Source organism: Daldinia loculata, assembly GCF_022478755.1.
Source record: "Daldinia loculata strain CBS 113971 unplaced genomic scaffold F4817scaffold_2, whole genome shotgun sequence".
Taxonomy (NCBI): domain Eukaryota; kingdom Fungi; phylum Ascomycota; class Sordariomycetes; order Xylariales; family Hypoxylaceae; genus Daldinia; species Daldinia loculata.
The window spans coordinates 908,993-932,527 of record NW_026054856.1 but is presented as its reverse complement, the minus strand read 5'-3'; the positions used below and the strand labels follow the sequence as shown (position 1 = coordinate 932,527).

Below are 23,535 nucleotides of genomic sequence, written 5' to 3'. Positions count from 1 at the left end.
TGACAGCGGTATTAGTCCCTGGAAAGTACCGGCATATCTGAAGTAGTCATCCCAACATGTATCTTCGACATAACTTCTACTCAAATAAATAAAGCTGCGCAGAACCTCATAAAATAACGATGTCAAATACGAATCATTAAATCTACCAGATTGAACATATATATCATATATCACTAAAGAAGCCGTATTCTTGTTCAAAGACTAAATCCATTATGTCCAAGTATACATGATCTGCTATCTTCTACCCCCTTAACCAATCTCCTAGTTCATGCACCTCCCTCTCTCTTCGCATACTCATCCTCGATGCGCTCTTCATAGAGTTTGTCATTTTCCCGTTGTTCGTCAGACACATCCTCAATACGGCGGTCTGGATCTATACCGCTCCCGTTTAGGGCTCGGTCTGAGGAAGAAACCAGACGACCCGAAGCATCGTAATCGCGGCGCTCATGATGGAGGGGCTCGCCGATACGTTGCGACGCAGTGTGAGTGGTGGTGCCCGATGGGTCACTTGCGGTATGCTCGGCGTAGCGGGACCCAGTGGTCTGCCCGTTGCGAGTAGTAGAAGATGAGAAAGACATTGTAGAAGAGCTGAAGCTGTAGCTATTCGACGACATGGTAGTCAAGATGATTTATGTCTAGTGTTCTTCGATTGACAGTTTAACGATGAGTCTAAAAGTTGATGAAGATGTCAGCTAGAAGGTAAGGATTGTCCATAATTAATAGGCCCTTCGGTATAAGTCAACATGTAGGTATGGAGATATCAAACGTCATAAGTGGCGGGCTATGGGCAAATACGTGCATACGTCATACATACACCACACCCGTTTGTTCTTTGTTCCCGCCCCTATGTAGGCTCTTGCTCCTTCTCCAAGTTGATGAAATAGCAGTCGCATCCATCATATGTGTACCGTGCCCATCTACATACATAAGGTACTATGTAATATATACTTGATTTACCACATACCTTCCTCCTGCACGTAGGTGGCCCCCTTCAATGTTCCCAACGAAGTTATAAACCTTATTCTTCCCGCATGCATTAGGTCGTAACGAATTGTGAGATGCAGATCAACATTACATATTCAAGACCGGCACTATACCGATGCCTATCCAATCGAGGCATACGGTTGAAGTGGAGTGACATTAGCTTCAAGATTTTAGTTCAGCTTTCTGAGACTGCGGCCGCTCTAACCTTTCATTTCCCAAGTTTATCTAGAGGTAGTTGGGTTAAACTCCTATCAAGAATTATATTTGCTTGCTTCGATAGCTCCTAGAAGGAGATCTCTTTGTTGCCCCAGGGGATAGAATGGCATACGGCGGGCGGTCTGTCTGTTCCAATGAACTCTTCCAGCTGCCTTGTGTTGACATTTAGAAGCCGCATTTTGGGGAACGGTGATGTACGCGCCCTTTTAATGGGCGACGGAGGCCTAGACGAAGGGAAAGGGAACATGCTAGAGTATCCTGCCACAACTCACAATAGCCTGATAGTACTTGAAGAAAGACACAAACAATAATAAATCTGGATATTCGAGCGTGGTCGTAACATTGAGGCTCGGTTGTTACAGTGTAGAGTCACACAAGTCGATGCCATAGAAATGGGAAATGGAAAATGAAGGGTCAACCATTAATTTTCGGGTTTCACCATGCGCCGAATGAGAATTGTCTCGGGGATTTTTGACTGCCCCTTATACCTGACAATGTGGCTTCCAGGTGGCCATTCAGTCATGTCCTGATCACCTACACTATCGTGTGATGCCCTCGTTGTCGCTCGCTCTCATCTCGCGCGCCCACTCCGACAGTTCCCCAAAATCTTGGCACTGACGCTGAATGCCCCATTGCTTCAGCTGTCCCGTGCCCCCCGCCACAGGCTCTAGGGTGAGGTCGGGATTGCACATGAGTGCCTGCCGGATGTACTCAATGCAGTGGCGTCCATGCTTGAGCATGTGTGCAGTCTCTGCGGCGTCAAGCGTAACGGAGCCGGTGGAAATATCATAAAAGGAGAAGAAGGATTCGCGAAGAGTGTACTGGTGGCATTGGTGGCTTAGATGGGGAGACTTAGACGAGCGGAAGGAGATAACAGGGGGAACACGCTAAATGCTGGGATAGAAAGCAAGAAGATAGACAGACATACAAGGCAATGTAAAGTATGGTATGCAGCTATGTTGTAAATCGTGCTGTCGAACTCATGGCGCAATGGGAGACGAATGACTCCTTGGCCCTCTGATAGGTACGTGTCAGCCAGACTTGTTCAGGACTCCTACAAAAGGTATTTACTTGGTATTAAAGACAGCCATGCTGCTGTGACGTTTTCGCTCGGGTCATCGGCGAACGTCCGGTTGAACTCGAATGTCTTGGTCTCTAAGGGGACTGTTCACAGAGCGAACAAGTAAGCCACCCAACCCTCTCCCCTTGAAAATGGGAGTGTGCTCACGTATTGGTACGAATTTCCGAGGACCATCTTGGTCTTGGGAATGAGGACGATCGATTGTGTTGAAATTTGATAAAGATACAGGATGCAACACTGACCCGGAGATGAATGACAGGAAGAGCAGGGCACCAGATACGAGAAAATATGTCAAACTAGGGCGAAATGCACATGTTTTCCGACACAGATGTTGTTTCTCTTCGGATATCGAAATCTCATCGGCCGGATCGCTGGCATGAGCATCCTCATTCTGATCCACGGTTGCGTATGGATGATCGTGAGGCATGTTGCCCATGGCACGAAGAGATTATCTCACTGAATTAAATGCAGTATACGAATTACCCCCTACGCGTCAATTCCAGGCTCCGAGTGGGGGCCCTTCATGTACCGCTAAGGCTGACTGCTGCAAGATGCTACCCGGGCTGCGCAATCCTTCCGGCGGCCTACAGCACTCACTCTCTTATCCCTGCCACTCAGCTTCGATGATCCATCGCATGGCACCAGCGGGTTGGCGCGCACCCAAATAATGAAACCGAGAATCTGCCCGGCGGAACAGTTCAGGCCATTCATGCATCTCGCGTTGCTGCGCATTCAAGAGCTGCAACATTCCTACGTCCAGATTGCTGTTGAGCGAATAATTGGTCAGCTGAATTGACTCATACCTAGGTTATCCAATGATGGATACAACGGAAAACTTACATCGCTCTTCGGGCGTCTACTGTGGTGAGGTTCTCGAGGCCGGGAAGAATTCGCTCATGAATTATGATTCTTGCGCCTGGTTTGAGCGCAGGCACAAGATTTTGAAGAATCTTAATGCAATACTTATCCGCCCAATTGTGAAAAATGGATCGGAAAAAGTACACGTCCACGCTTAGTGGCTGCTCGGTGAGGAAATCACTGCAACGTCGATGATCAATATGCCAGTAGCTCAAGCGGTGTAAGTTGACTCACTGTGCCATGAAGGTGACCCTATCTCGAAGTTCAGCGGGCAGTCGCGACGCTCCTTCCGCGACTGTGTCTGGGAGATCCTGTACGAAGCATTTCATATTCGGGTACCGTTCAGCGATGCCGATGGCAACACTACCATGTGACCCTCCGACGTCTACCATGGTCGTCTTTTCTGCCCAGGGGTAATTGCCAAAAATCCCGTCATCCGTGCTACCAGGTTGAGAGAAGTACCGTCCGAACCTCTCTCCACGTTCGGGGTATTCAGCAAGGATATCGTACATGCTTTTGTTGCTGTTGTTAGCGAGGGCGAACCCCTGAGATACTGTCAGTTGGTGCTATATCCAAGAGCAGCAGTTAGAGGACATGGCCTACTGTCTCATTGTTCTCTTCTGAGTTTGGCCACTTTTCTAGAGCATCTGCCATCTACTTGCGTCAGCACACCGGCTTTAAGTTCCTTAATCGGCCTTACCTTGACTCCCGCCGGCCAAAATTCGTCCAGCTCAACGATGAGGGAATTGCGCATTCCTTCGTCACTAGCCAGAGAAGTTGTCAGGGCAGAATGCGTGATGGCCCCAGGCGTATTCTCTTGGAAGAAATGATGGTTGATGATAGCATGCCTAACGATGCGTCGAACATTCATGACGCTAAGACCTGAGAACTTAGACATGGCCTCAAACGAGGTGGACTCCCCCGTAGGAAAGGATTTATCCAGCTTGAAGCGAAGGATCGCTTTCACGCTGGCGTAGGCAGTCCACTGCAACAACCCATTAGCTAAAGTTCATCATGAATAGACTGTGACGAATTAACTTTGAATTTCAGTAGCTCTTTCGGGCCAGTCATAAGTGCCTCTAACTCCGAACAGGCCTCGATCACAGCGATCCTCGCCGCCTTGATATCCGTGGCACTATCTGGGATAGGTATGGACTGTAGGGCATTGGCGTCCAGCGACGGGGTAGGCAACTTGTTCCTGACGAGGAAGTCGTTGATTAACGCCGTTTCCCTCGCGATAAGCGAGGAAAGCTCAATTATTTTATTCGTAGAAGCCATGTTTTGGAGATTCAGTGCCACGAAGTTTACTCTGTAAATTTGTCGCTTAGATATGCGGATTACGTTGTTTGTACGAAGGAAAGGGGGAGTACAGACCTGTACTTAAGCAGATTTAATGATTACCTACATGTAGGTATGCATGACCCGTTTAAGTGCATGCAAGGGGTATTCCAAATGTGACGAACGGGGATATGGCCATCCACACCTCCTTTGTTTCCGAGAGCCTACCTACCTGCCGAGGTAGGTAAAATCACCATACAGTTTAACTCTCTTAAATTGAACTCCTTACATTCTAGAACAGACACCTCGGGTACGGAAAGGGCACTTTCACAGCACTGAGAGTCAATGAATATATCGATTTTCTCAAGCTACCAAATTGTAGTTTTTCAGGGCTATATCATACAGTGCGGTTATTATACCAGAGTGCTTCTCATAAATATAAGTAACTATTTAGGTATGTCTTCCATAATAACTCGTTACACGCGTTACAATTTCTTAGCTGAAATATTTAGTTCAGAGGTTCGAATCCGTCTTTTCTTTGACTTCGTAGTTTACTTGATACCCTCTTTCACACTTGATATCGTCACTCGCAGCCTCTTCATCAGAAGCGGCGGACATCGGGTGAGATTCAACTTGGCTTTCATTGTCGATAGTCTGCTGGAGGATTCTATGACTTTGTTAGTCAGTGCATCTTGAGATTGGGATGTAAGTGGCCTACGAGAGGTTGTACGGCCTGAGCCACTTGTCGCTCTGTGAAGTATCTTCGCGTCTAGTGGGTGGGCTGCTCCCCGTCTCCGAATTACTTGCATATCCACGACTTGATTTTCGACTGCTTCGGCTAGATGCTGTAAAAATAGTAGACAGTGCCTTACTCGAGACAAGGACCAGATTCCTGACAGAATATATTTGACCAATAGGGCGAAGTAGTGGCAGGCATCCTGCTACAATTCCTAGTGCTGCCTCGATCAATGGCCAGTAGACAATAGGGGCAAGGTAATCTGATTCCAGGTTAGTTTTTTAAGCTACGATATTCCTGGTTCGACTCTTACATGTTTTATCCAAATTGTGCGAATCAACTGTTAGACAGAGATTAAAAAGTGTCACCATTAAATCGTTCACTTGGGAGGGAATGAGCATACATTCTCTAGCAACGCCATATTGGATAACCGTTCTCGCAATACTGGCACCGACCGTCCTACTAATAATCAGCTCAATTTACATTTTAACGATGTGGGGACTAAACTGACATTGCGCCTAGAAGGAATATAGCACTAATCTGCAATTTTCTTCGCAACGTCATTTGAAGTTTCCAAACTGGCATGTGTTAGCTCACAGGGCTTCTTCTATAGGGTGTGCAGGTAACAGTAGTGATAACAAGCTTTAAAGTCATATAGCAAGAAAGATACAATTTTTAGTCCTCTCGTGCCACAATTTTGACGGCCTCGCCGAGTCCTAGCTCTACATAATTGCATGCCTCGACGAGACAGGTATGTGTACCTACCTAAGGTATCCGGTGACCAAGTTCACAGGGAATATAGGTATAGAGACGGTGGTATACTACCAAGTATTGGTGCTATCCAGATAGAATACCTCGAATGCCAGATACACGATGACATCAACACAAGAGTAAAGGAAATCGATCCAATTGATTAGATTTGATTAACCAGGTGCCCCTTGCTTTCAGAGTTGCTAGATATTACGATCAAGGAGCACAAGCATCACACACTTCCATCTTTCGTTACTGATGCATTGCCAATACTGCCACTTTCCGTATTATTGATGTATCTAAGCGTTTCAAAGGCGAGTCGGTACCTATATTCACTTTATCCCTCAAAGATACTATATGGGCATGTTAATACAAAAAAAAGCCCCCTAATTATAATAGGCATGTCCTTCCGATTCTCTTATTGCACGTATATAAACATTAGGAATACGACATGTGAATCATTGGCGGCGTTTTTGTGTTAGTTAAAACAAGTTCAGCTTTCATATATGGCCAATAACCATTTGTTTCCTAAGAAGCCAACTTTCGAAATATTGCCTGCATTAGCCATTTCCACATTGCCATACTTGTATCAGCAATTGCCATATTGAAATCACCTTATTTGCGGGCTATTATTCAGCTAGCCTTCTGTGATAAGACACTTTAACCTTTCTGTACTCCTTAGAATACGAAATAGGTATGTCTCCGGTACAAGTCGTACAGGGTCACACATTGTATACACTTGGCCCTACGAGGTAGTATCGACTACTTGGAAGGCAAGAAAGTGGTCAGCGACTAAATATAGTTAGACATACTAACGATCTCGCCATTGCCGCTTGGACGTTAGGTAGCTTAAGGAACTATAAATTTGTTCCGTAGGACAAGCCTATATTCTATAGAATACCCTGCTGCTCTCCTCGTATGACTTCATTAGGTCAACATGTTTGATACTGGCACCGTCATACAAAGGCGGTCAGCCAGCTGGGACATAAATCACCAATTAATCGAGATTTTCCTACGGCTAACCCTGGGCGAGGTATATAACTATCGATGATAGGCTCAAATGGCTAAAAGTCGAACTACAAATTATACAAGACTGAAATATAAGGATATATCCAAAACGCGTGAATGTGACAAGCGAAAAGCAGGTAGTTGTGCAATTTTACATGGCATTTCTGGTAATTGGGCATTGCCCCTTAATGGTGTACTATGAGATCAAGCTTCACAATTGACTTGCCTCGAATGCTAGGATGCTAGTGGTGACTAGATGGTAATAGCTGGCCTCAAATCGCAACCTAGCTACCAGTACAATCAAGATCAGGTCCCGATTGCGAGCCTTATCGATTCAAGTTGGCCCAATATCACGGCCTCACTGCTGGTTGTGTGACTAGAATTAGCTCCGATGCGACCGTCACGCAAGCACAAGCTTAATAATTCCGATCAGATCCGTGAGACATGTCGAAGAATAGAAAGTCTCTCATATTCACATGAGCGGGTCTCATTGATGAGTGTTTGTCATCAAATTGGCGCTATCGAGTGAATTATACTTCTAGAGTTGATTACTTCACTCAGTTAGAAGTCTCGGCCCTTCCCGTGAGCTGAGGATGGATATTTGTGCTACTAAGTCACTATTCGGGTCTCAGAAAATATCCTCATTTGGTGTCGAGAACAAGAAAGTGAATAGAGTTACTGCATGAGGAGTCATTTGAAGTGTTTATGGTGCTACGGAAGATACCATGAAAGCAATGGAGACCTCGGGACTCTCCTAACCGTTCTGTCTATAAAAGAATCAATGAAGACGGTGTAGTTTATCTATCATAATTCCTGACCAGCTGATCCAGCAAACCCTATTCAAGCCTCATAAATCATATCCTTATTCCGCTGCCTTTCGTCTAGCTTATTCAGAAGTACATCTCCGTCTTGCCAACTCGGAAAAGAATCACGATGAAGACCTTTCATCTGCTTCTCGCGGCTTTGGTGCCTCTTGCTCTAGCCAAGGCGCCTCTCATGCATAGAGATATTGCAGATGGCATAGACGATAACTATATTGTAGTTATGAAAAGCGCTACTCCGAAGACGTTTCAAGCACACTATCAGCGGATCCATTATACTTCTTCTCAGCGGTCCAAAGGTGCCAAGAAGGGAGTCGTGAAAACCTATCAGGTTCCTGGTTTCAATGGCTACCACGTTGAGTGCGACGATGCAACTCTCGACAATATCCGTAATGATCCTCTGGTGAGTCAATTATACACTTCCAATGAAGCTATTCTAACTGGTATAAGGTTTCATACGTTGCTCGAGATGGCCGCGTGACTGCTCAAGCAGCTATCTCTCGCAATGCTCCTAGATCAGACCCCCAGGCTGATACCTGGGGTTTGGGTCGAATTTCCCATCGGGACCCCGGTGTTGCGACCTATGTAGACGACGTCGCCAGCAATACTGAATCTCCAACTTACGCCTACATACTAGACACCGGAATTCGCGTGACTCACCAGGTAAGCCGCATTCCGCATTCAATCCAATATTGAACATTGGTGACTGACTTAAGCTAGGAGTTTGGAGGACGGGCTACATTTGGCAAGAACTTCATCAACGGGGCTCAGGTAAGTTGTACTGACGAAGCTTACTGTAACATTTGCTGATATTTGCCAAAGGATGTTGACGACAACGGGCACGGAACCCATACAGCTGCAACCGTCGGCGGCAACACGGTTGGAGTGAATAATAGTACTATGCTCATCGGAGTGAAGGTTCTAGACAAAGACTCATCTGGAAGCTGGTCTGGAATCATTGCTGGAATAGACTGGGGTAAGTCGCTACGAACGAGAGAATACCAATGACAGAATCTAACCTCTACCAGCCGTGAACGATGCTCAAACGAAGGGGAAAATTGACCGATCTGTAATCAATATGTCGATAGGCGGCCCCAGATTCCAGGCTCTAGACGACGTTGTCAAGAATGCCGTTGCAACTGGCATGACATTAGTAGTGGCGGCTAGCAACTACGGCGTCGACGCATGCACGTACAGTCCGGCAGCAGTTCCGGAAGCGATCACGGTAGCAGCTATTGACCAGAACGACAATCGACCAGACTGGTCCAACTGGGGCAGTTGTGTGGACATATTCGCCCCGGGAAGCGATATTTATTCAGCTTGGATAGATAGTGACTCGGATTATGTCTCCATGAGCGGAACCAGCATGGCTTGTCCTCACGTCGCCGGACTTGTGACGTACTTGATGTCGCGAGAGTCAATTTCAGGCGCGCAAAAGGTCACCAGTCGCCTGATTGACCTCGGAACACGAGACAAGGTGCAGAATGCAAATGGAAGTCCCAACTTGATCGCATTCAACGGTAATGAAGCTGAACTATAGAAGAGTTTAGCAGGACATAACCATTGGAATTGGATCGGATTGGCGGGATCTCGGAAAACTGTTTCTTAGTAAAATAGAGTAGATTGGATAGGATAGATGTCTGAAGAGGATACATATAGGGTATATAGAATAATTTCATATCTTTCATGTCAATGGCAATATGAAAACCTGGGTGATGAGTGATTATGTGAAGAAGTTGTAGTAAAGAAGTTGTAGTAAAGAAGTTGTAGTAAAGAGGTAGTTAGTGGTGTACGAAGTACGAAATATTAGGTTGAATTTGCGTGGGGGTTAGTCTTCCCCTAGCGGTACGGGCAGACATGTATCCTGTGGCTTAGTGGAGATTGGCATGGAGATTGGCAAGGAGTTCCCCTGAAGCAGAAACTTTAGAAGCTGGTCTGTGCTGGACACTTAACGCGTTTACTGATTCTTAGACGCGTCCCGCCCTCAACTTTATGACGACTTGTCTCCAAAATTGAAACCACCATTGGCAATTTGCATTACTAGCGACATTAGTTGCTACTATCTTCAGAATGGCCGGCCAGCCCAAAGAGAAAAAGCAGCAATCTCTCACTAACTTTTTCACCCCGAGGACCGTTAATGGTCTAGCTACATCCCTCCGAAAGCCCCAGACTCAGGATCCCGAGAGCCCCAATAATACCCCTGATAGCTCCCGAAAGAGACCGCTCCGAGAAGACACCGATAATGGGAATAACACGCCCCCTAAGAAAAAGTCGAAAGTCACCGATATAGAAAACGAGGATGACGAGTTAGAGAACTCAGCTGCTAGATCCTCCCCTACCTTAGCGCCAAGCAGACCGGGTACTCGTACGGAACGTTATATATACAACGGCTCAACCTCTCGAGAAGATGCAGTCGACGAGGAGGGGGAAGATGATGCTTATGAGAAGCGGAGAAAAGAAGAGCTTCACCGTAAATTTGTACAGAAGCTCGGGCGCCCGGATAGTATGGCATATGGTAGACGTGGAACCGGGCAGGGAGATGATGAAACCCAAGCTGCGGCCGAGGACGCAGAAGATGGCGAAGAGGAAGAACCGCCACCACCTACGAAAGGCAAGAAGAAGGGAGCCAAGACGGGGAAACTCACACCAATGGAGATACAGTTTTTGGACATCAAGAGAAAGCACATGGACACCATATTGATTGTTGAAGTGGGATATAAGTTCAAGTTCTTTGGCGAGGACGCCCGTATCGCCGCCAAGGAGCTTAGTATAGTCTGTATACCCGGCAAGTTCAGATACGACGAGCACCCTTCTGAAGCACATCTTGACAGATTCGCGTCTGCAAGTATTCCCGTGCACCGACTACCGGTACACGCTAAGCGCTTGGTCGCAGCTGGTCACAAAGTTGGTGTTGTTCGCCAAATCGAGACTGCAGCGTTGAAGAAAGCCGGTGATAACCGCAATGCACCCTTCACGAGAAAGCTTACCAATGTCTATACTAAGGGAACGTACGTTGACGAGATTGGGGAGCTGGACCAGAGGGATAACTCGGGGGCTCCAGCAGGCGGATATCTCCTCTGTATCACGGAGACAAAGGCTAAAGGATGGGGTACTGACGAGAAAGTCGATGTTGGTATCATCGCAGTACAGCCTGCGACCGGTGATATCATATATGACAACTTCGAAGACGGCTTCATGAGAAGCGAGATCGAAACGAGACTCCTGCATATTTCACCATGCGAATTTCTCATTGTTGGTGATCTCTCCAAAGCTACGGACAAGCTCCTTCAGCATTTATCAGGCAGCGCCACCAACGTATTTGGCGATCGAAGCAGAATTGAAAGGATTCCTAAGTCCAAGACAATTGCCGCCGAAGCTTACTCGCATGTCGCCCAGTTCTACTCTGCTAAACTAAAGGAGGCTTCCGAAGGTAATAATGAGCAAGCTAGCGCACTTCTTGACAAAGTCCTCAAACTACCAGAGCCTGTCACCATCTGCTTATCTTCTATGATCAACCATTTGAAAGAGTACGGCCTCGAGCATATATTCGATTTAACTAAGTATTTCCAGTCCTTCACTGCTCGTCAGCATATGTTGATCAACGGCACAACCTTGGAGAGCCTTGAGGTGTATCGCAATCAAACCGACCACACCGAAAAGGGCAGTCTTTTCTGGGCCCTCGATAAGACGTTGACTCGCTTTGGACAGAGGCTACTTCGCAAATGGATTGGTCGGCCCCTTTTGGACAAGGAACGCCTTGAAGAAAGGGTAACCGCTATCGAGGAGCTACTCGAGAACGCCTCGACAGCCAAGGTCGACCAACTAGAGCATCTGCTAAAGAGTATTAGGACAGACCTTGAGCGAAGTCTAATCCGTATATACTATGGGAAGTGTACTCGTCCCGAGCTCCTAGCGGTCCTTCAAACACTTCAAAGGATAGCAATGGAATTCGCCCGGGTGAAGTCATCTGAAGACACGGGCTTCGCAGCAGAAGCAATTAACTCCGCCATCTCCTCACTACCCCTCATACTACCCACCGTCTTGTCGTATCTCGATCGCATTAATGCCGAGGCTGCGCGCCGGGACGATAAGTACACGTTCTTCCGCGAGAGCGAAGAAACGGACGCCATCACCGAGCACAAACTAGGCATCGCGTCTGTGGAACAGGAGTTGGATGCCCACCGCAAAGTAGCTGCCTCGACTCTTGGCAAGAAGTCCCCCGTCCCCTACGTCACCGTCGCCGGCATTGAGTACCTTATTGAGGTACCAAATGGCGACCTTAAGCGCGTCCCCGCCTCCTGGCTCAAGATTAGCGGCACGAAGAAGCTCTCGCGTTTCCACACACCAGAGGTCGTCCGCCTCATCTCGGAGCGAGACCAGCACAAGGAGGCTCTGTCAGCCGCCTGTGACGTAGCTTTCACCTCTCTACTTGAAGCCATTGCATCAGATTACCAACCACTCCGCGACGCCGTCTCTTCCCTCGCCACGCTTGACTGCCTCCTCTCCCTCTCCAAGGTCGCCGCCCTTCCCGGCTACTCCAAACCCACATTTCTCCCATCCGACTCACCCCCGACCATCTCCATCAGCGAAGGCCGACACCCTATCGCAGAACAGACCCTAACGACGTCTTATATCCCCTTCAGCACGACCCTATCTTCCCCAACGCCCCTCGCGCACCTAATCACAGGGCCCAACATGGGCGGTAAATCCTCCTTCGTCCGCGCCGTCGCACTCCTCGTACTCCTAGCACAAATCGGATCCTTCGTGCCCGCCTCATCTTTGACTCTAACCCTCTCCGACGCAATCTACACGCGCATGGGCGCGCGCGATAACCTATTCGCTGGCGAATCCACCTTCATGGTCGAAGTCTCCGAAACAGCGCGCATCCTCCGCGCGGCGACACCGCGCTCCCTAGTTGTCCTCGACGAGCTCGGCCGTGGCACCAGCACCCACGACGGCGCCGCCATCGCCCACGCCGTCCTCACCCATGTCGTGCAAGATACCCGCTGTCTCACCCTTTTCATCACCCACTATCAGAACCTGGCCCGCGTCGCCGACGGCCTCGACGGCCGCTGCAAGAACGTCCACATGCGCTTTACTGCCACCAAGCGCGGCGGTGATGGTGAGGAAGTGCGAGCCGAAGGTAACGACGAAGATGAAGATGGAGAAGAAGAGGATATCACATTTCTATACGAGGTAGGTGAGGGTATGGCTCACAGATCCTACGGTCTAAATGTAGCGAGATTGGCTCGCATTCCGCGGAAAGTGCTGGATGTTGCAGCAAGAAAGTCTAGGGAACTCGAGGAAATGATTAAAATACGTAGGCTGAATGGCGCGACCAGGCTCCTGGCCGATGTATTGGGGAACGGACCTGACCAGTTAGATCATCTTGTATCGAGTATTGAGCAACTCTAGAGATCCCTCAACGATGTCTATACTCTTAGTGTGTCATTCCATATTGGCGGAATTCATTGCAATTTATGTAATAGAACGTGTGGTAGTCTAAATAACAGCTATCACTTAATGTACAACAAGCCCGTACTAATAATAAATATGTGAGTCCATCGCCAAAATCGTTAAGATAGTCTACCCTTTAGACCTAATATAGTCATGATTCATCGTCGAATAGTGTAAAGTCTCTTGTTTCCATCTCATCAACCTAATCCCGCGGCCCTATGATGCCTTGGTCGATACCTAGGTAGTTTGCCCTGATACTGGGATGAGCCTACCATACCTAGGGCGGAAAATCTTCACTCTCGAATCTAACTCATCCATGGCAGGCAGTAGGTTAAAGTTAGCGAATGAGATAGCCGAAGCCCATTGTCCTGCAAGTTGGGGTGGTGAAGGGAGAAATGACAATCTAACAAGGGGTTCAGGGCCGAGTATGTACATCGACGGTGTTAAAAGAAGCAGTCAAACGGCCAACCATGGGTCGATAAGACGTCCAATCGAGTTGCAAAAACGCGATCGTAATAGTATACACTCCAATATGATTTGCCTATGATTGTGGTTAGGATCGCGAACTCATGGAATGTCATATGAGTACCTGTGATGGTAGTCCTTGTTAAAAGGAGGGAACGTACCAGTGCTTTTACTACCTTGAGATTACGGACTTTTCCACTTTCGAAAGTTAGAGCATGATGTGTTCAAGGCCAGTGATGATATGTAGCTTAATTCGTTTAAGAAGAGAACATAAGTGGCATTCGCTAGCCGACGACTCGAGACGTGTAGGTCGTACCAAATAAATGCGATATTCTAAATATCGAAATCGTCAGCACCGGTCTGGTTGGAGGCATACGTTGCACCATGATGAGCCTGCATCTGTAAAGAGTTGAACCCGTCGTGACCATTGACAGGGTGGAAACCTGTTACCGGCTTTACGTCCTCTTCATACGTATCGTACATGCGAAACGCAAGTCCGTCTTGAGGTTGGACATAAAGCGGGTTGTAATTCTCATTGTGGGTAGAATTGATGGACTGTAGATAGGGGTTCGAGGATGCGACCGGCGGTTTTCGTGCTAAGCTATCATTCTCCTTCCCGAGAAAATGCGATGAGGGTCGTTTGAGACTAGGGCTTGGAGACGCGAACGACAGATTCGGGTTGCCTGGTCGTAAGGCAAGGCCGGGTAGACGGTCTTGACTGTCAAGGTATGTGAGCCCAGTATACGCGAATTGGGACATTATTAATGACTCACTGTCGCCTTCGTCTACCAGGGGGGGTATCGGCAACGTCTGCTGTTCAATGTCAGCCGGAGTGTCACCGGCAGATTCATGGGGTAGCACCCAACCTAGGTCATTGTCCATAACCAAAGGATCGTGGATTATGCTACTTTCTCCCTGAAACCCATGATTATGAAGGGGTAGCTGGGCCTGTGACACTGAACCGCAATTTGAAGCAGATCTCGCAATCCTCCCCCCGGCGTTCAAAGTTCGACTGTGCGCTGGCGGAATGAAGTCTTCTGTCGATGTGAACCGTTGTGCAGCCTGTGCCGCTGCTCGAGTAGTACGTGTGGTGCGAGTATCACGAGATGAAGTACGGTGCTTTGCCCTCTTGGAAACTAAAGTTGCGTGGGCTTGGGCGCCTCGACGTCTAGGCTTTCTCTCTACATCGTCCTCGTCCTCGAATTGCATGTTAGTGAGTGTGTTATACCAAGCTGTGGCTCCCTCTCCACTTACCTCGCTCCCATCGATGGATGGATCATCATAAACATCTCTAGATCGTTGGTACTCGAGATTTAAATCATATACATCTTCTTGCGTTGTAACCATTCTCGAGTTGATTTCCAGCTGCAGAAGAACAGCGGGAGGCTTGCGCTGGTTTCTCTTACGCCGTTGTTCCTCCTTAGCGGCATCAAAGAGACCCATGCCAGGATATACCACACCCTTGAGACTAAGGCTACCCGTATCGTTCTCGTTAACTTCTGTGACCTCGGTGAGGTTCTCCGATGGGTAGGAACTTTCAGCCTCCGAAGACTCATATTTTACGAGATCCTCTTCGTCTCCCCAGTCTTCGAAGTTTCCCTGTGGTATCAGATCTAGATCACCCTCTTGGGACATGAGCGGGTTAAGGTTAGTTTGCCAAGAATGAATTGAAGGACCTTGTAGGTCTTCATAGCCATCTCCAAAGCTCATGCCATCATCTGGCTCGTGTTTGATATCCGTAAGATCAGAAACTTTGCGACTGCGACCACGGGAGTTCTGTAGTACATAATACGTCAGAACATTAGTTCACTACTAAGAGCCAAAGTAAGACTTACCACATTGCCACGACGGCCACGAGTACCGCGAGCGCCACGACGTGCTGTCGATCGACCAGAGGCTTCGTCTCTCTGAGTATAGCCACGTCGCTGTGGCTGGATACCTTTTTCGTCCCTTGCCTCCATACGCTGCCGAACCAACTGGTCAATGTTGTATGTCTGGTTCCAGATTTCGAACTTGCGAGCTTGAGCAGCGCATGCTTCGTTGCCATAACTCTTGATGCGTAGGTTGTAAAGCTCCAGTAGGTGGGCCTTTGAGCTGACATGGGTGATCAGATGAGAAAGATCAGAGAAGGTTGGAATCTTTTCGCAAGCGTAGCAGACGAGCGGGATGCCTCCTTGATCGACTCGATGCGGTGACATCATTGCTTCTTCGTCGACTTCAATATCACGGAGAACCCCACCAGGGTCTTCAGCAAGGTAGGCTTGACGCGAGTAGGATGCCATTTCCTCTAAAACGAACGAGTCAGCGTTTTGGCTCTTATAATAGAGTTTAGCCGTTACCGTTATATTTGATGAACACTGGGGTGATAAAAATAAGGCCATCAGAAGTGGCTTTGAAGCCATATCGTGTACCGGTGAATAACACAGACGCCATTACAAACACCATAGATATACATATATATTCGTATCGTTTCCAGGTAAACTGACATCATGTTGGACGGAAAACTGAGGAAGTAGGCTGCCAAGGTCAAAAGGCAGTCCCTAAGAAAAGAGCGGACCAGACCAAGGGAGAAGACGAAACCTAAACAAACAGCACCCCAAGTCCTAGAGGTCAAATTCACCGGGGAAATGAAGCAGTTGGATTTCCCGAGGAGCAATTCCTCAAAGTTTGGATATAGGGAAAAACCTAGAAGTTCCACATACCTAAAAGGCCCCGCCTGTATTAAACACGAGTCAATATCTAACTCGAAGCGGCCAATAGCAATCAGACGAAAGATCAGCCCAATACGTCTGCAAGGGAAAGGGATTCAATGAATCTGCCTATCGAGCCTTTGCCAATAGCCTTGGGGGATCCGCAGTCACGGTAATAAGTATCGAGAATTCGTGAAATGGGACCGCCAATAACACTAAAGATTAATTTTCCTGGCTAATATTAGCTGATCTTGAGATAGATCGATTAGTAGTTGCGTCAAACTACTGGGGTTGTATTGTGTCGCAAGGTTGGTATGCAGAATCTAGATGCCAAGACCTTGGTCAAGAAGTAGGATTCGGATCTATTTGGCGGGTGAGTCGTCGTCCTATATCTTAACTAGAGTGGCCGATTCCCTGGTTGAGGAGTCAGGGTTGCTGAATTGATTATCAGTAATCTACCCAAATTTTCTATCGCTTGTAGATGGCGTAGAGCAATTCAAATCTCCAATGATATGATCTCCGACCGAATTATGGCTATCCGGGAGATGTGGGGAGGCGTTGGGTAGGTAGTAGAAAAGCGGTCACTCAAATGAACGAAGGATATGTTGGACGAATTAGGGTGATATGGCCAAGGCAAGATTGGGGTGTCACACTAATTCGGGGCGTTGTGAGAATCGAATGAGGATATGGGGGCCTAATATCGTAAATAGCTGCTTGTTAGATAGAGTATGGCTGGAATATGGAAGTGTGGTGATATGTGATCAAATTTCGTGATTCCGACTCGGAATAGAAAGTTTTTCGTATAAGGCAGATAGATGATAATAGAGCGGGAGGTAAAGATGAGGGAGGATGAGGTAAAATTAGGAGAGTGAGAATAACTTTTTCGGAGGAGTTGGAGGAGGAAGAGGTATTGTGCTCTCGTGAATTAAGATACCTGGAATTGAGGTATTTCAAAGGAGAAGACTAGAAAGAAATCCAACGATGTTGAGTGGTTACTTACTCTGGTTGTTATGAACTCTTTCCGCAGGAAGTGTGAAGAAGGTGTTGACTCCTAGATCAGCCCTGTGTAACTTGAGGAAGATAAGGCCGTTGGATGTGTAGACATCCGCCCTGGTTGATCTGTGTTGTTTGATAGGTGGGACTACCTAGTAGAAGGTGAAGAAGGGGTAGAGACTGGAATATAAGAGTTTTCGTAGTGCGAGGGAGGAGGAGGTTACGTTATATGGACGGTGACTGCTAGATACAACACAGCAATTGCCAAAATTTTGGTAAAATGTATGAGGTGGTCTGGTACGTAAGGTAAGGTGCCTTCCTAATCAACGTCGTTGTTTCCAATTGATCCTACATCAACCATGATACATACATGTATTATTTGCATTTATGTACCTAACTTTACGTAACTCTATGTAGGTATGTACCTAAGGTAGAAAGAATACAGAAGTAAAAGGCGATTCTAGGTTGTCTTTACAGGTATCTCTTGCGCTGAAAGATAATGTGGCCTGTGCTTGTGTGTTTGTACTAATTTGATGCAGAAACATTGTAAACTACCTTACGTAGGTAGGTACATACATGTAGGTTAGGTATATGAGGAAGGTACGAGAGAGATTAGGCAACCACATTTCTAAAAGATACATAATGAGTAGGTAGGTACCTAGGCAACTAAGAGAACAAAATAGTGCTGTAGAAAAATAAACAATATAGGGGGAACCTTGGGACTACAGGGAATTGCATGATCCTGATGTAGGTATCGTAATTACTGCTTTAGGTTAGTAGTGAGGAACGAAGAGGCTCGAAGCTGGAAATTTTTGTTAGCTATCGTAAGGTATGAAGATGTCAGGTGGCGATGTCGATGGACTCAGTTGTTTCTGCTAGGTTCTAAACCACACCCTCATAAGAAATGAAAGGTTGAAGAGTACCTAGGTAGGTAGGTAAATAATACAAAGCAACTAGTTAATCAATTAGTTAAGAAAAACCCATATTACATTAACTTCACACATTGTACGGTAATAGATTCCTAGGACACTACATTAGGTAGGTACTGAGCTGTATGATAATACTGTTAGCTATGGAAATTTGATATTCAAAAGCCTATCATGATTAAGGAGTTCTAAGAAGCCGCTAGTAAATTAGACTAAAACCATAAACACACTTAGATTCCATTTCATGTAGTTCAGGATTATACATTTAACATAGATCCTCCAGTCATCTAGTATGTACATGCATCTACCTAGGTTAGATGCTTCTTCAACGTGCTCGTAGTTCTTTCCCTCAAGACAATAGCACAATGTTGTGACTTATGTATGATCCCCCGTATATTTCCCCCGTACGTAAATAATTTAGCTGGCATTTCCTCGTATTTCATTATCTTATCACGCTTAATATGCTGATGTTGATTTCTGAACAATGGGTGCTAATGACTTATGAGTACCTCTATCCAGTCAAAATTTACAATCGGTAAATTTACAATCAGTAGTATTCATAACAGCGGTACTAAAATAAGACAGCGGTAACAAAATAGGCTGGCATAAATAATTATTGCTGATAGGTGCGCCACCTTTTTTATTTAACGTCCTTCTGATTTACAAAGAGATATGAGGTTGGGGACGTGTCAAGGTGAGAATTGAACCAATGAGAAGGCGTACATTTTTCTCCAGGTCCGTGCACAGGTACTTTAGGAGGTAGATTCGTAAATGTCACTACAGTTTTCAAATTGGAATACATCAAGCTAAGCAACCTTAGGAACGCGTCATAATTGATAAGTCGACTAAGAAAAGTATTTCGAGAATTTGGTGGATTAATAAGAACATTAACTGGTAGGTAGGTGACGCGCAAAGTCGTCCGCAGCCCGTAACCCGTAGCTATCCTAAAAATCGTTCCCTACACGACCGGATTTGCACCGGGTAGGTTGGTCAACCCTATGAGAAATTAGACACCGAAACAAAATTCTTGGAAGCATATTGCGTTACTTACAGCTATCGATATCTTCTCCTACCATATCGGGAACTTTGCATCTGTTCTGCTGGGAAATACTTTGTGTCTTGAGCATCGGAGCAGAGACGTACGTATGCCCATCCATGGCCTTTTGGAGGGAATCATCTTTCCAGCCAAACATGTAGTCGGCATGGCTGCTATAGCCAGTGGTGTCTCCTGTCGACCAGACGAAGGGCTGCTTGCCGTCGGCGAAGTCTGCTGGGTCATTGAAGGCCCTGGTGTCCCAGACCGTCTCGAGAAGTATTTGAGGGAGCCTGACTGGATGCGTAGAAGGACACGGGCCACCCGACTCGAAAGTACCACTTTCGGGGTACGCGACGTGGTCTTGGTGGTTAGGAGAATCTAAGTTCTTGCCGTCCCAGCAACTACACTGCGTCAGATCATTTCAACATACACACGTGTGAGATACTCACGTAGGGAAGCGATGATTTGCCATTATACCCCCAGGGCAAGGCTTCGTAGGGAAACCGATACTCTCTGGAGCACGGGTACCCTGATTCTCCATACAGATGTAAGTCAATTGGCGCCACTTCCTAGCTTCCTCGCGGTCATGGAAGGTTGAGTCGCCAACAAGCATACGGAAGCCAGGCTTGAAAGCTGTAACAGTAGATTTCTGAGTAGTATCGAATAAGGCATCAGTCATGTAGTAAACAACCTTTGTAGTGAGTTAGACAGTTATTATAGAACCAATACGCTCGGTCCTTGCTCACCATGCCGCCCTGGGTGCCTTCCATGCCTGCCTGGGCCATCTGCGGAACCCTCTTAAAAGTGCCATTCTTGCCACGGTAGAAGATGACAGCAGTCCAGTAGTTAGAGAGGTCTTCTGTGAACTGGCAGGTTGTACAAGTCGAAAGCGCGGCGAGATCATGCGTCTCAGGAGGCATTGATGTATTGAAAGAATCCTGTATACCATTAGTCACTAACAAAAAATCTTAAATTCGATAAATATAAGCATACGCCTCCAATAATCTGGTGGAGATGAGCGGATGGGTTTATCCCCGGGTTGACCAAGGGATCTAGGCGTTGGACGGTCAAACCCGAGCAGCCGAATCGAAGCAGTGCGCTCGCAGGCGCAAACAGCCCAAAAGCAGCGGCGAAAATGTTAAGCTGCATCTTGATCTTGCTTCTCAAGCTGTTGATTCCAAGTCAGCACTGGACCTAGAACCAAAATCGAAGTCAGAAAGGGACAGGTGATAGGGTAGTTATGGTCTTAACCATGACGATCACCTGCTACTCCGTAAACCACTGCCGTCTCACCCACACCCGACAGAAAACCCAGCTTAATTTTCGGTCTCGGAGGATATTACTCATTAATATCGGAGAGCATTTCGATAGGCGAACCCGTCTAGCTTTGATTCCGGTTAATGTGGAGAAGGGTTTACTGGTTCGGGACTTGAGCATGGGTTAACACTGGCTAGAGCTTCGGTAGACAGACGGCGGGCAGCCTTGTCCAGTCATATACTACTTGTGACATATCTGTAAAGTTAATTCTGATGTCTACTCGGTAGATAATTTTTTATTTCCTGCCCCTTTTAAAATATGTACATTCGTTCGTATAAGGCCCCTATTCCTCACTGTATATTATTATGTACTCTATCGGAGACAAGGGTAGTATATGTATAACTCCATCACTATGTCTTGTAAGATTTAGTAAGGCCACACCAGTTCTTATACATTAGAAACCTATATTAGATGCCGATGGGAACGCTGGCCCAAGGAAAAGAGTTTAATGAAACTTCAAAATTCGAAATAAATATCGCCCAGATTACAGCAGACCCATGTGTTGGGATATCTTGTATTAGACCGGAATCATCAATCCCGCCTCCCTTTCTTCACAATCCCCGCACTATAGTTGTCATATAATATCAAGAAGTTTCTATTCTTGGCGAATGACGACGGACGATCAATTCTTAGTTATCTCTTACCTCATGAAGCTCGGCGCTGTACCTCCAATCATAACTGACATGTCCGGCTAAAGTGATAATTAAACCACACCGAGACTTTACATGGTGGTAAATGATATCCAAGAGCTCAGCTAGTATATCTGCTCTGATGCTATCTACCTCATTCGTAGAATACTCTCAATTCCTACCTATAAACACACTCGTCAGACAGCCTTAAATTCCGTTTCCAGGTATATATATAATCATTTTGAGAAAGAATAGCTTCACGATATTCACGATGAAAGTCTCCTTCGCACTCACATCACTCTGGTTCTCCTTGAATCTGGGCCAGCAAGTCCCTGAATGTAGTCGGGAGCTTGCGGCAACAGATGATTGCGCCGATGTCATCAACGCTAATGCCTGCTACAATCAATTCCGGTTTAGGGACAATCAAACACTATCGTGTATCGGCGGGACGAATAATGACGAACGAGCCAAAAAGGTAAGGCGCGCAAGGAAACCTAATTTCCGTGTAGTCTGCTAATGAGATGGTATAGGCGTGCAAGTGTTGCGGTTGTGTCGGCCAGGTGATGTGCAACTGGGTGAAGCAACAGCGATTCCAATGCTAGGAAAATGGTACCTTTGGACTAGAAATAATGCAAGGGCTACAGGGAGGCTCGAAGAACTATATTAATAGTTCATTTAACTAGAGTCTACAATATGGTTATATATTTGATAAGTACCTAATCTAGGGGTGCTCTACCTATGTCATGTCTCTCACTTCCCAATATCAAATGAGTCCAAACAAGACAAGTCTATCCTAAGCACTACGAGGAGGAATAAATAAATCAATTATAGCTCGAAGAATCAGGAATATTATATCAGTGCCAGAGAACTGGTAGTACATCTAAGGTCGTTAACACATATCGTTTCTCCCAACTTCGGATCAGAGACACCCTTTTCTCTGGCCAGTGGCCTAACCCCTGTTACATTCTTACAACAACCTCACAGGACCAGTATGTGTAAAAATTCTTACCTCTATATACAGAGGTTCGTTCATGGTGCCATACACTCCCTGGATATATGGAATAGATGAGGGACTTGATGATAATCCATCCATACAGTATGGGAAGATAAAGGAGGAATAACTAGGCAATATAGAAAACCGCCATTTCATTTAGGTGTTAAGGGTCCTTTCATCTCATAAACGAACATTGAGACTCTATCATGGCACCTATCACATGACCTGATGAATTTACTAACAGTTCTGAAAAGTCTCCGATACTTGACACATCTTTTCCAATTGATTCGATATAACTCTATCCTATCACACGAACTAATTAGCCACCTAAGGCTTCATTTATCTAACTTTCTAATCATCAACTCGTTAAATATGACAGACTCAGATAGCTTGCAAGATACTATCCCTGTATTTTGTACTGCCCCTATATCTAAAGAAGTTTGTGGAATCTACTAGGAAACTCGTCAATTTATTAATCAGAAATTAATAGATATTAGACGAATTCTTTACGCGGAGCTTGGGTGCGCCAGAGCTTGAGGGTGTAGATTGGATTGGTATGTGTTTGAGAACAGTCTCAACCGTTCGACATAAACCCCCTTCAGGAGCACGCTAATTGTGAAGAAATACCTAGCCGTATTAGTCGATACTCTCGACGTCGAGGCTATCACGAAACCTACAAGAGCACCAGTAGGGAAACCAGCTTCATACCCTTTTCACGGCTGGGGTATTGAAGACATCGTCAAGTTTTCCCGTGAGCATTTAGATCCAGTCAGGCAGGGAATTGTTTCTGAGCATCTGGTTATTCTTGATGAACAGACTATGGAAGATAAGACCTGCCTGTTGGTGACGCTAAAAGAAGGCCGGGAGCCCGAGGGCGAGCGGTTGACCGTTAGAGCAGACTTTCGATCATCCTTAGTACTTCTTAATTTAAAATCCCTAGGAGTTGGTGGGGATGGGCATTTCGAGGTTATCGATCCTGACGGAGTAATTAAACTTAGATGAGTATTGTAATCATAGTATTTAATTCTTAATGTTTAACTATCATCCCCTGTTAAGCTCCTAGTGGGGTTCCCTTGACATCGAACATGTAGATATTTACCTCAATTATAATAGATAAATTTGCAATACTAGCTGCGCTACCCCGTCCGCGCAAACGCGTACGGGGAGGTTTTTTTTTTTTTAAACAATGAATTCTTTCAAAAAATAAAACATTTCATATATTTTAAGGCCACGGCCACGGCCACAGCCGTGGCCGTGGCCGTGGTCCTCCCAGCCTCCGTAGCATACGCACGTGAT

General features: G+C 46.3%; 9 protein-coding genes across 9 annotated transcripts; 3 read left to right on the top strand and 6 right to left on the bottom strand.

Annotated features, from left to right (window-relative positions):
* Positions 1 to 66: 66 nt before the first annotated feature.
* Positions 67 to 669, bottom strand: F4817DRAFT_324051 (uncharacterized protein). Its single transcript, XM_049301586.1, has one exon. The coding sequence runs from the start codon at positions 612 to 614 to the stop codon at positions 267 to 269; it is 348 nt and encodes a 115-aa protein (XP_049163654.1). The 5' UTR covers positions 615 to 669; the 3' UTR covers positions 67 to 266.
* An 836-nt stretch (positions 670 to 1,505) lies between these two features.
* Positions 1,506 to 2,708, bottom strand: F4817DRAFT_364830 (uncharacterized protein; the record flags this gene model as incomplete). Its single annotated transcript, XM_049306797.1, has 4 exons — positions 1,506 to 2,021; positions 2,129 to 2,217; positions 2,272 to 2,364; positions 2,429 to 2,708. The coding sequence occupies 4 exons, from the start codon at positions 2,706 to 2,708 to the stop codon at positions 1,740 to 1,742; spliced, it is 744 nt and encodes a 247-aa protein (XP_049163653.1). The 3' UTR covers positions 1,506 to 1,739.
* Positions 2,709 to 2,799: 91 nt separating this feature from the next.
* Positions 2,800 to 4,495, bottom strand: F4817DRAFT_85077 (S-adenosyl-L-methionine-dependent methyltransferase). The gene is made up of 6 exons (XM_049307964.1): positions 4,178 to 4,495; positions 3,840 to 4,124; positions 3,743 to 3,793; positions 3,374 to 3,684; positions 3,122 to 3,319; positions 2,800 to 3,045 (listed from the first exon to the last, which is right to left on the bottom strand). The coding sequence occupies exons 1-6, from the start codon at positions 4,415 to 4,417 to the stop codon at positions 2,883 to 2,885; spliced, it is 1,248 nt and encodes a 415-aa protein (XP_049163652.1). The 5' UTR covers positions 4,418 to 4,495; the 3' UTR covers positions 2,800 to 2,882.
* A 435-nt stretch (positions 4,496 to 4,930) lies between these two features.
* Positions 4,931 to 5,840, bottom strand: F4817DRAFT_364828 (uncharacterized protein; the record flags this gene model as incomplete). Its single annotated transcript, XM_049306796.1, has 4 exons — positions 5,665 to 5,840; positions 5,467 to 5,612; positions 5,136 to 5,415; positions 4,931 to 5,084 (listed from the first exon to the last, which is right to left on the bottom strand). The coding sequence occupies exons 1-4, from the start codon at positions 5,736 to 5,738 to the stop codon at positions 4,931 to 4,933; spliced, it is 654 nt and encodes a 217-aa protein (XP_049163651.1). The 5' UTR covers positions 5,739 to 5,840.
* Positions 5,841 to 7,844: 2,004 nt separating this feature from the next.
* On the top strand, positions 7,845 to 9,272 carry F4817DRAFT_311524 (subtilisin-like protein; the record flags this gene model as incomplete). The annotated part of the gene is made up of 5 exons (XM_049300008.1): positions 7,845 to 8,135; positions 8,183 to 8,395; positions 8,453 to 8,503; positions 8,555 to 8,708; positions 8,761 to 9,272. The coding sequence occupies 5 exons, from the start codon at positions 7,845 to 7,847 to the stop codon at positions 9,270 to 9,272; spliced, it is 1,221 nt and encodes a 406-aa protein (XP_049163650.1).
* Positions 9,273 to 9,687: 415 nt separating this feature from the next.
* On the top strand, positions 9,688 to 13,881 carry F4817DRAFT_324030 (muts domain V-domain-containing protein). The gene is made up of 2 exons (XM_049301585.1): positions 9,688 to 13,730; positions 13,816 to 13,881. The coding sequence occupies exon 1, from the start codon at positions 9,803 to 9,805 to the stop codon at positions 13,145 to 13,147; it is 3,345 nt and encodes a 1,114-aa protein (XP_049163649.1). The 5' UTR covers positions 9,688 to 9,802; the 3' UTR covers positions 13,148 to 13,730; positions 13,816 to 13,881.
* A 55-nt stretch (positions 13,882 to 13,936) lies between these two features.
* Positions 13,937 to 16,087, bottom strand: F4817DRAFT_364826 (uncharacterized protein; the record flags this gene model as incomplete). Its single annotated transcript, XM_049306795.1, has 4 exons — positions 13,937 to 14,851; positions 14,909 to 15,430; positions 15,490 to 15,941; positions 15,994 to 16,087. The coding sequence occupies 4 exons, from the start codon at positions 16,085 to 16,087 to the stop codon at positions 13,988 to 13,990; spliced, it is 1,932 nt and encodes a 643-aa protein (XP_049163648.1). The 3' UTR covers positions 13,937 to 13,987.
* Positions 16,088 to 19,074: 2,987 nt separating this feature from the next.
* F4817DRAFT_324028 (uncharacterized protein) lies at positions 19,075 to 20,567 on the bottom strand. Its single transcript, XM_049301584.1, has 5 exons — positions 20,293 to 20,567; positions 20,046 to 20,237; positions 19,749 to 19,990; positions 19,315 to 19,700; positions 19,075 to 19,259 (listed from the first exon to the last, which is right to left on the bottom strand). The coding sequence occupies exons 1-5, from the start codon at positions 20,446 to 20,448 to the stop codon at positions 19,222 to 19,224; spliced, it is 1,014 nt and encodes a 337-aa protein (XP_049163647.1). The 5' UTR covers positions 20,449 to 20,567; the 3' UTR covers positions 19,075 to 19,221.
* A 1,933-nt stretch (positions 20,568 to 22,500) lies between these two features.
* F4817DRAFT_84949 (uncharacterized protein) lies at positions 22,501 to 23,513 on the top strand. The gene is made up of 3 exons (XM_049307962.1): positions 22,501 to 22,677; positions 22,730 to 22,793; positions 22,871 to 23,513. Exons 1-3 carry the CDS (start codon positions 22,612 to 22,614, stop codon positions 23,239 to 23,241), a joined length of 501 nt encoding a protein of 166 aa, XP_049163646.1. The 5' UTR covers positions 22,501 to 22,611; the 3' UTR covers positions 23,242 to 23,513.
* Positions 23,514 to 23,535: the final 22 nt, after the last annotated feature.

Excerpts from the sequence above, each read along its gene's own strand:
- F4817DRAFT_324051 (XM_049301586.1), bottom strand. The coding sequence starts at position 614 with ATGTCGTCGAATAGCTACAGCTTCAGCTCTTCTACAATGTCTTTCTCA.
- F4817DRAFT_85077 (XM_049307964.1), bottom strand. The coding sequence starts at position 4,417 with ATGGCTTCTACGAATAAAATAATTGAGCTTTCCTCGCTTATCGCGAGG. Across the intron at positions 4,125-4,177 it reads AAGAGCTACTGAAATTCAAA|TGGACTGCCTACGCCAGCGT; the intron begins GTTAATTCGTCA and ends GGGTTGTTGCAG. Across the intron at positions 3,794-3,839 it reads TTTGGCCGGCGGGAGTCAAG|ATGGCAGATGCTCTAGAAAA; the intron begins GTAAGGCCGATT and ends TGACGCAAGTAG.
- F4817DRAFT_324030 (XM_049301585.1), top strand. The coding sequence starts at position 9,803 with ATGGCCGGCCAGCCCAAAGAGAAAAAGCAGCAATCTCTCACTAACTTT.
- F4817DRAFT_324028 (XM_049301584.1), bottom strand. The coding sequence starts at position 20,448 with ATGCAGCTTAACATTTTCGCCGCTGCTTTTGGGCTGTTTGCGCCTGCG. Across the intron at positions 20,238-20,292 it reads TCCACCAGATTATTGGAGGC|GATTCTTTCAATACATCAAT; the intron begins GTATGCTTATAT and ends AATGGTATACAG. Across the intron at positions 19,991-20,045 it reads AAGGCACCCAGGGCGGCATG|GTTGTTTACTACATGACTGA; the intron begins GTGAGCAAGGAC and ends CTCACTACAAAG.
- F4817DRAFT_84949 (XM_049307962.1), top strand. The coding sequence starts at position 22,612 with ATGACAGACTCAGATAGCTTGCAAGATACTATCCCTGTATTTTGTACT. Across the intron at positions 22,678-22,729 it reads CTGCCCCTATATCTAAAGAA|ATATTAGACGAATTCTTTAC; the intron begins GTTTGTGGAATC and ends AGAAATTAATAG. Across the intron at positions 22,794-22,870 it reads TGAGGGTGTAGATTGGATTG|CCGTATTAGTCGATACTCTC; the intron begins GTATGTGTTTGA and ends AGAAATACCTAG.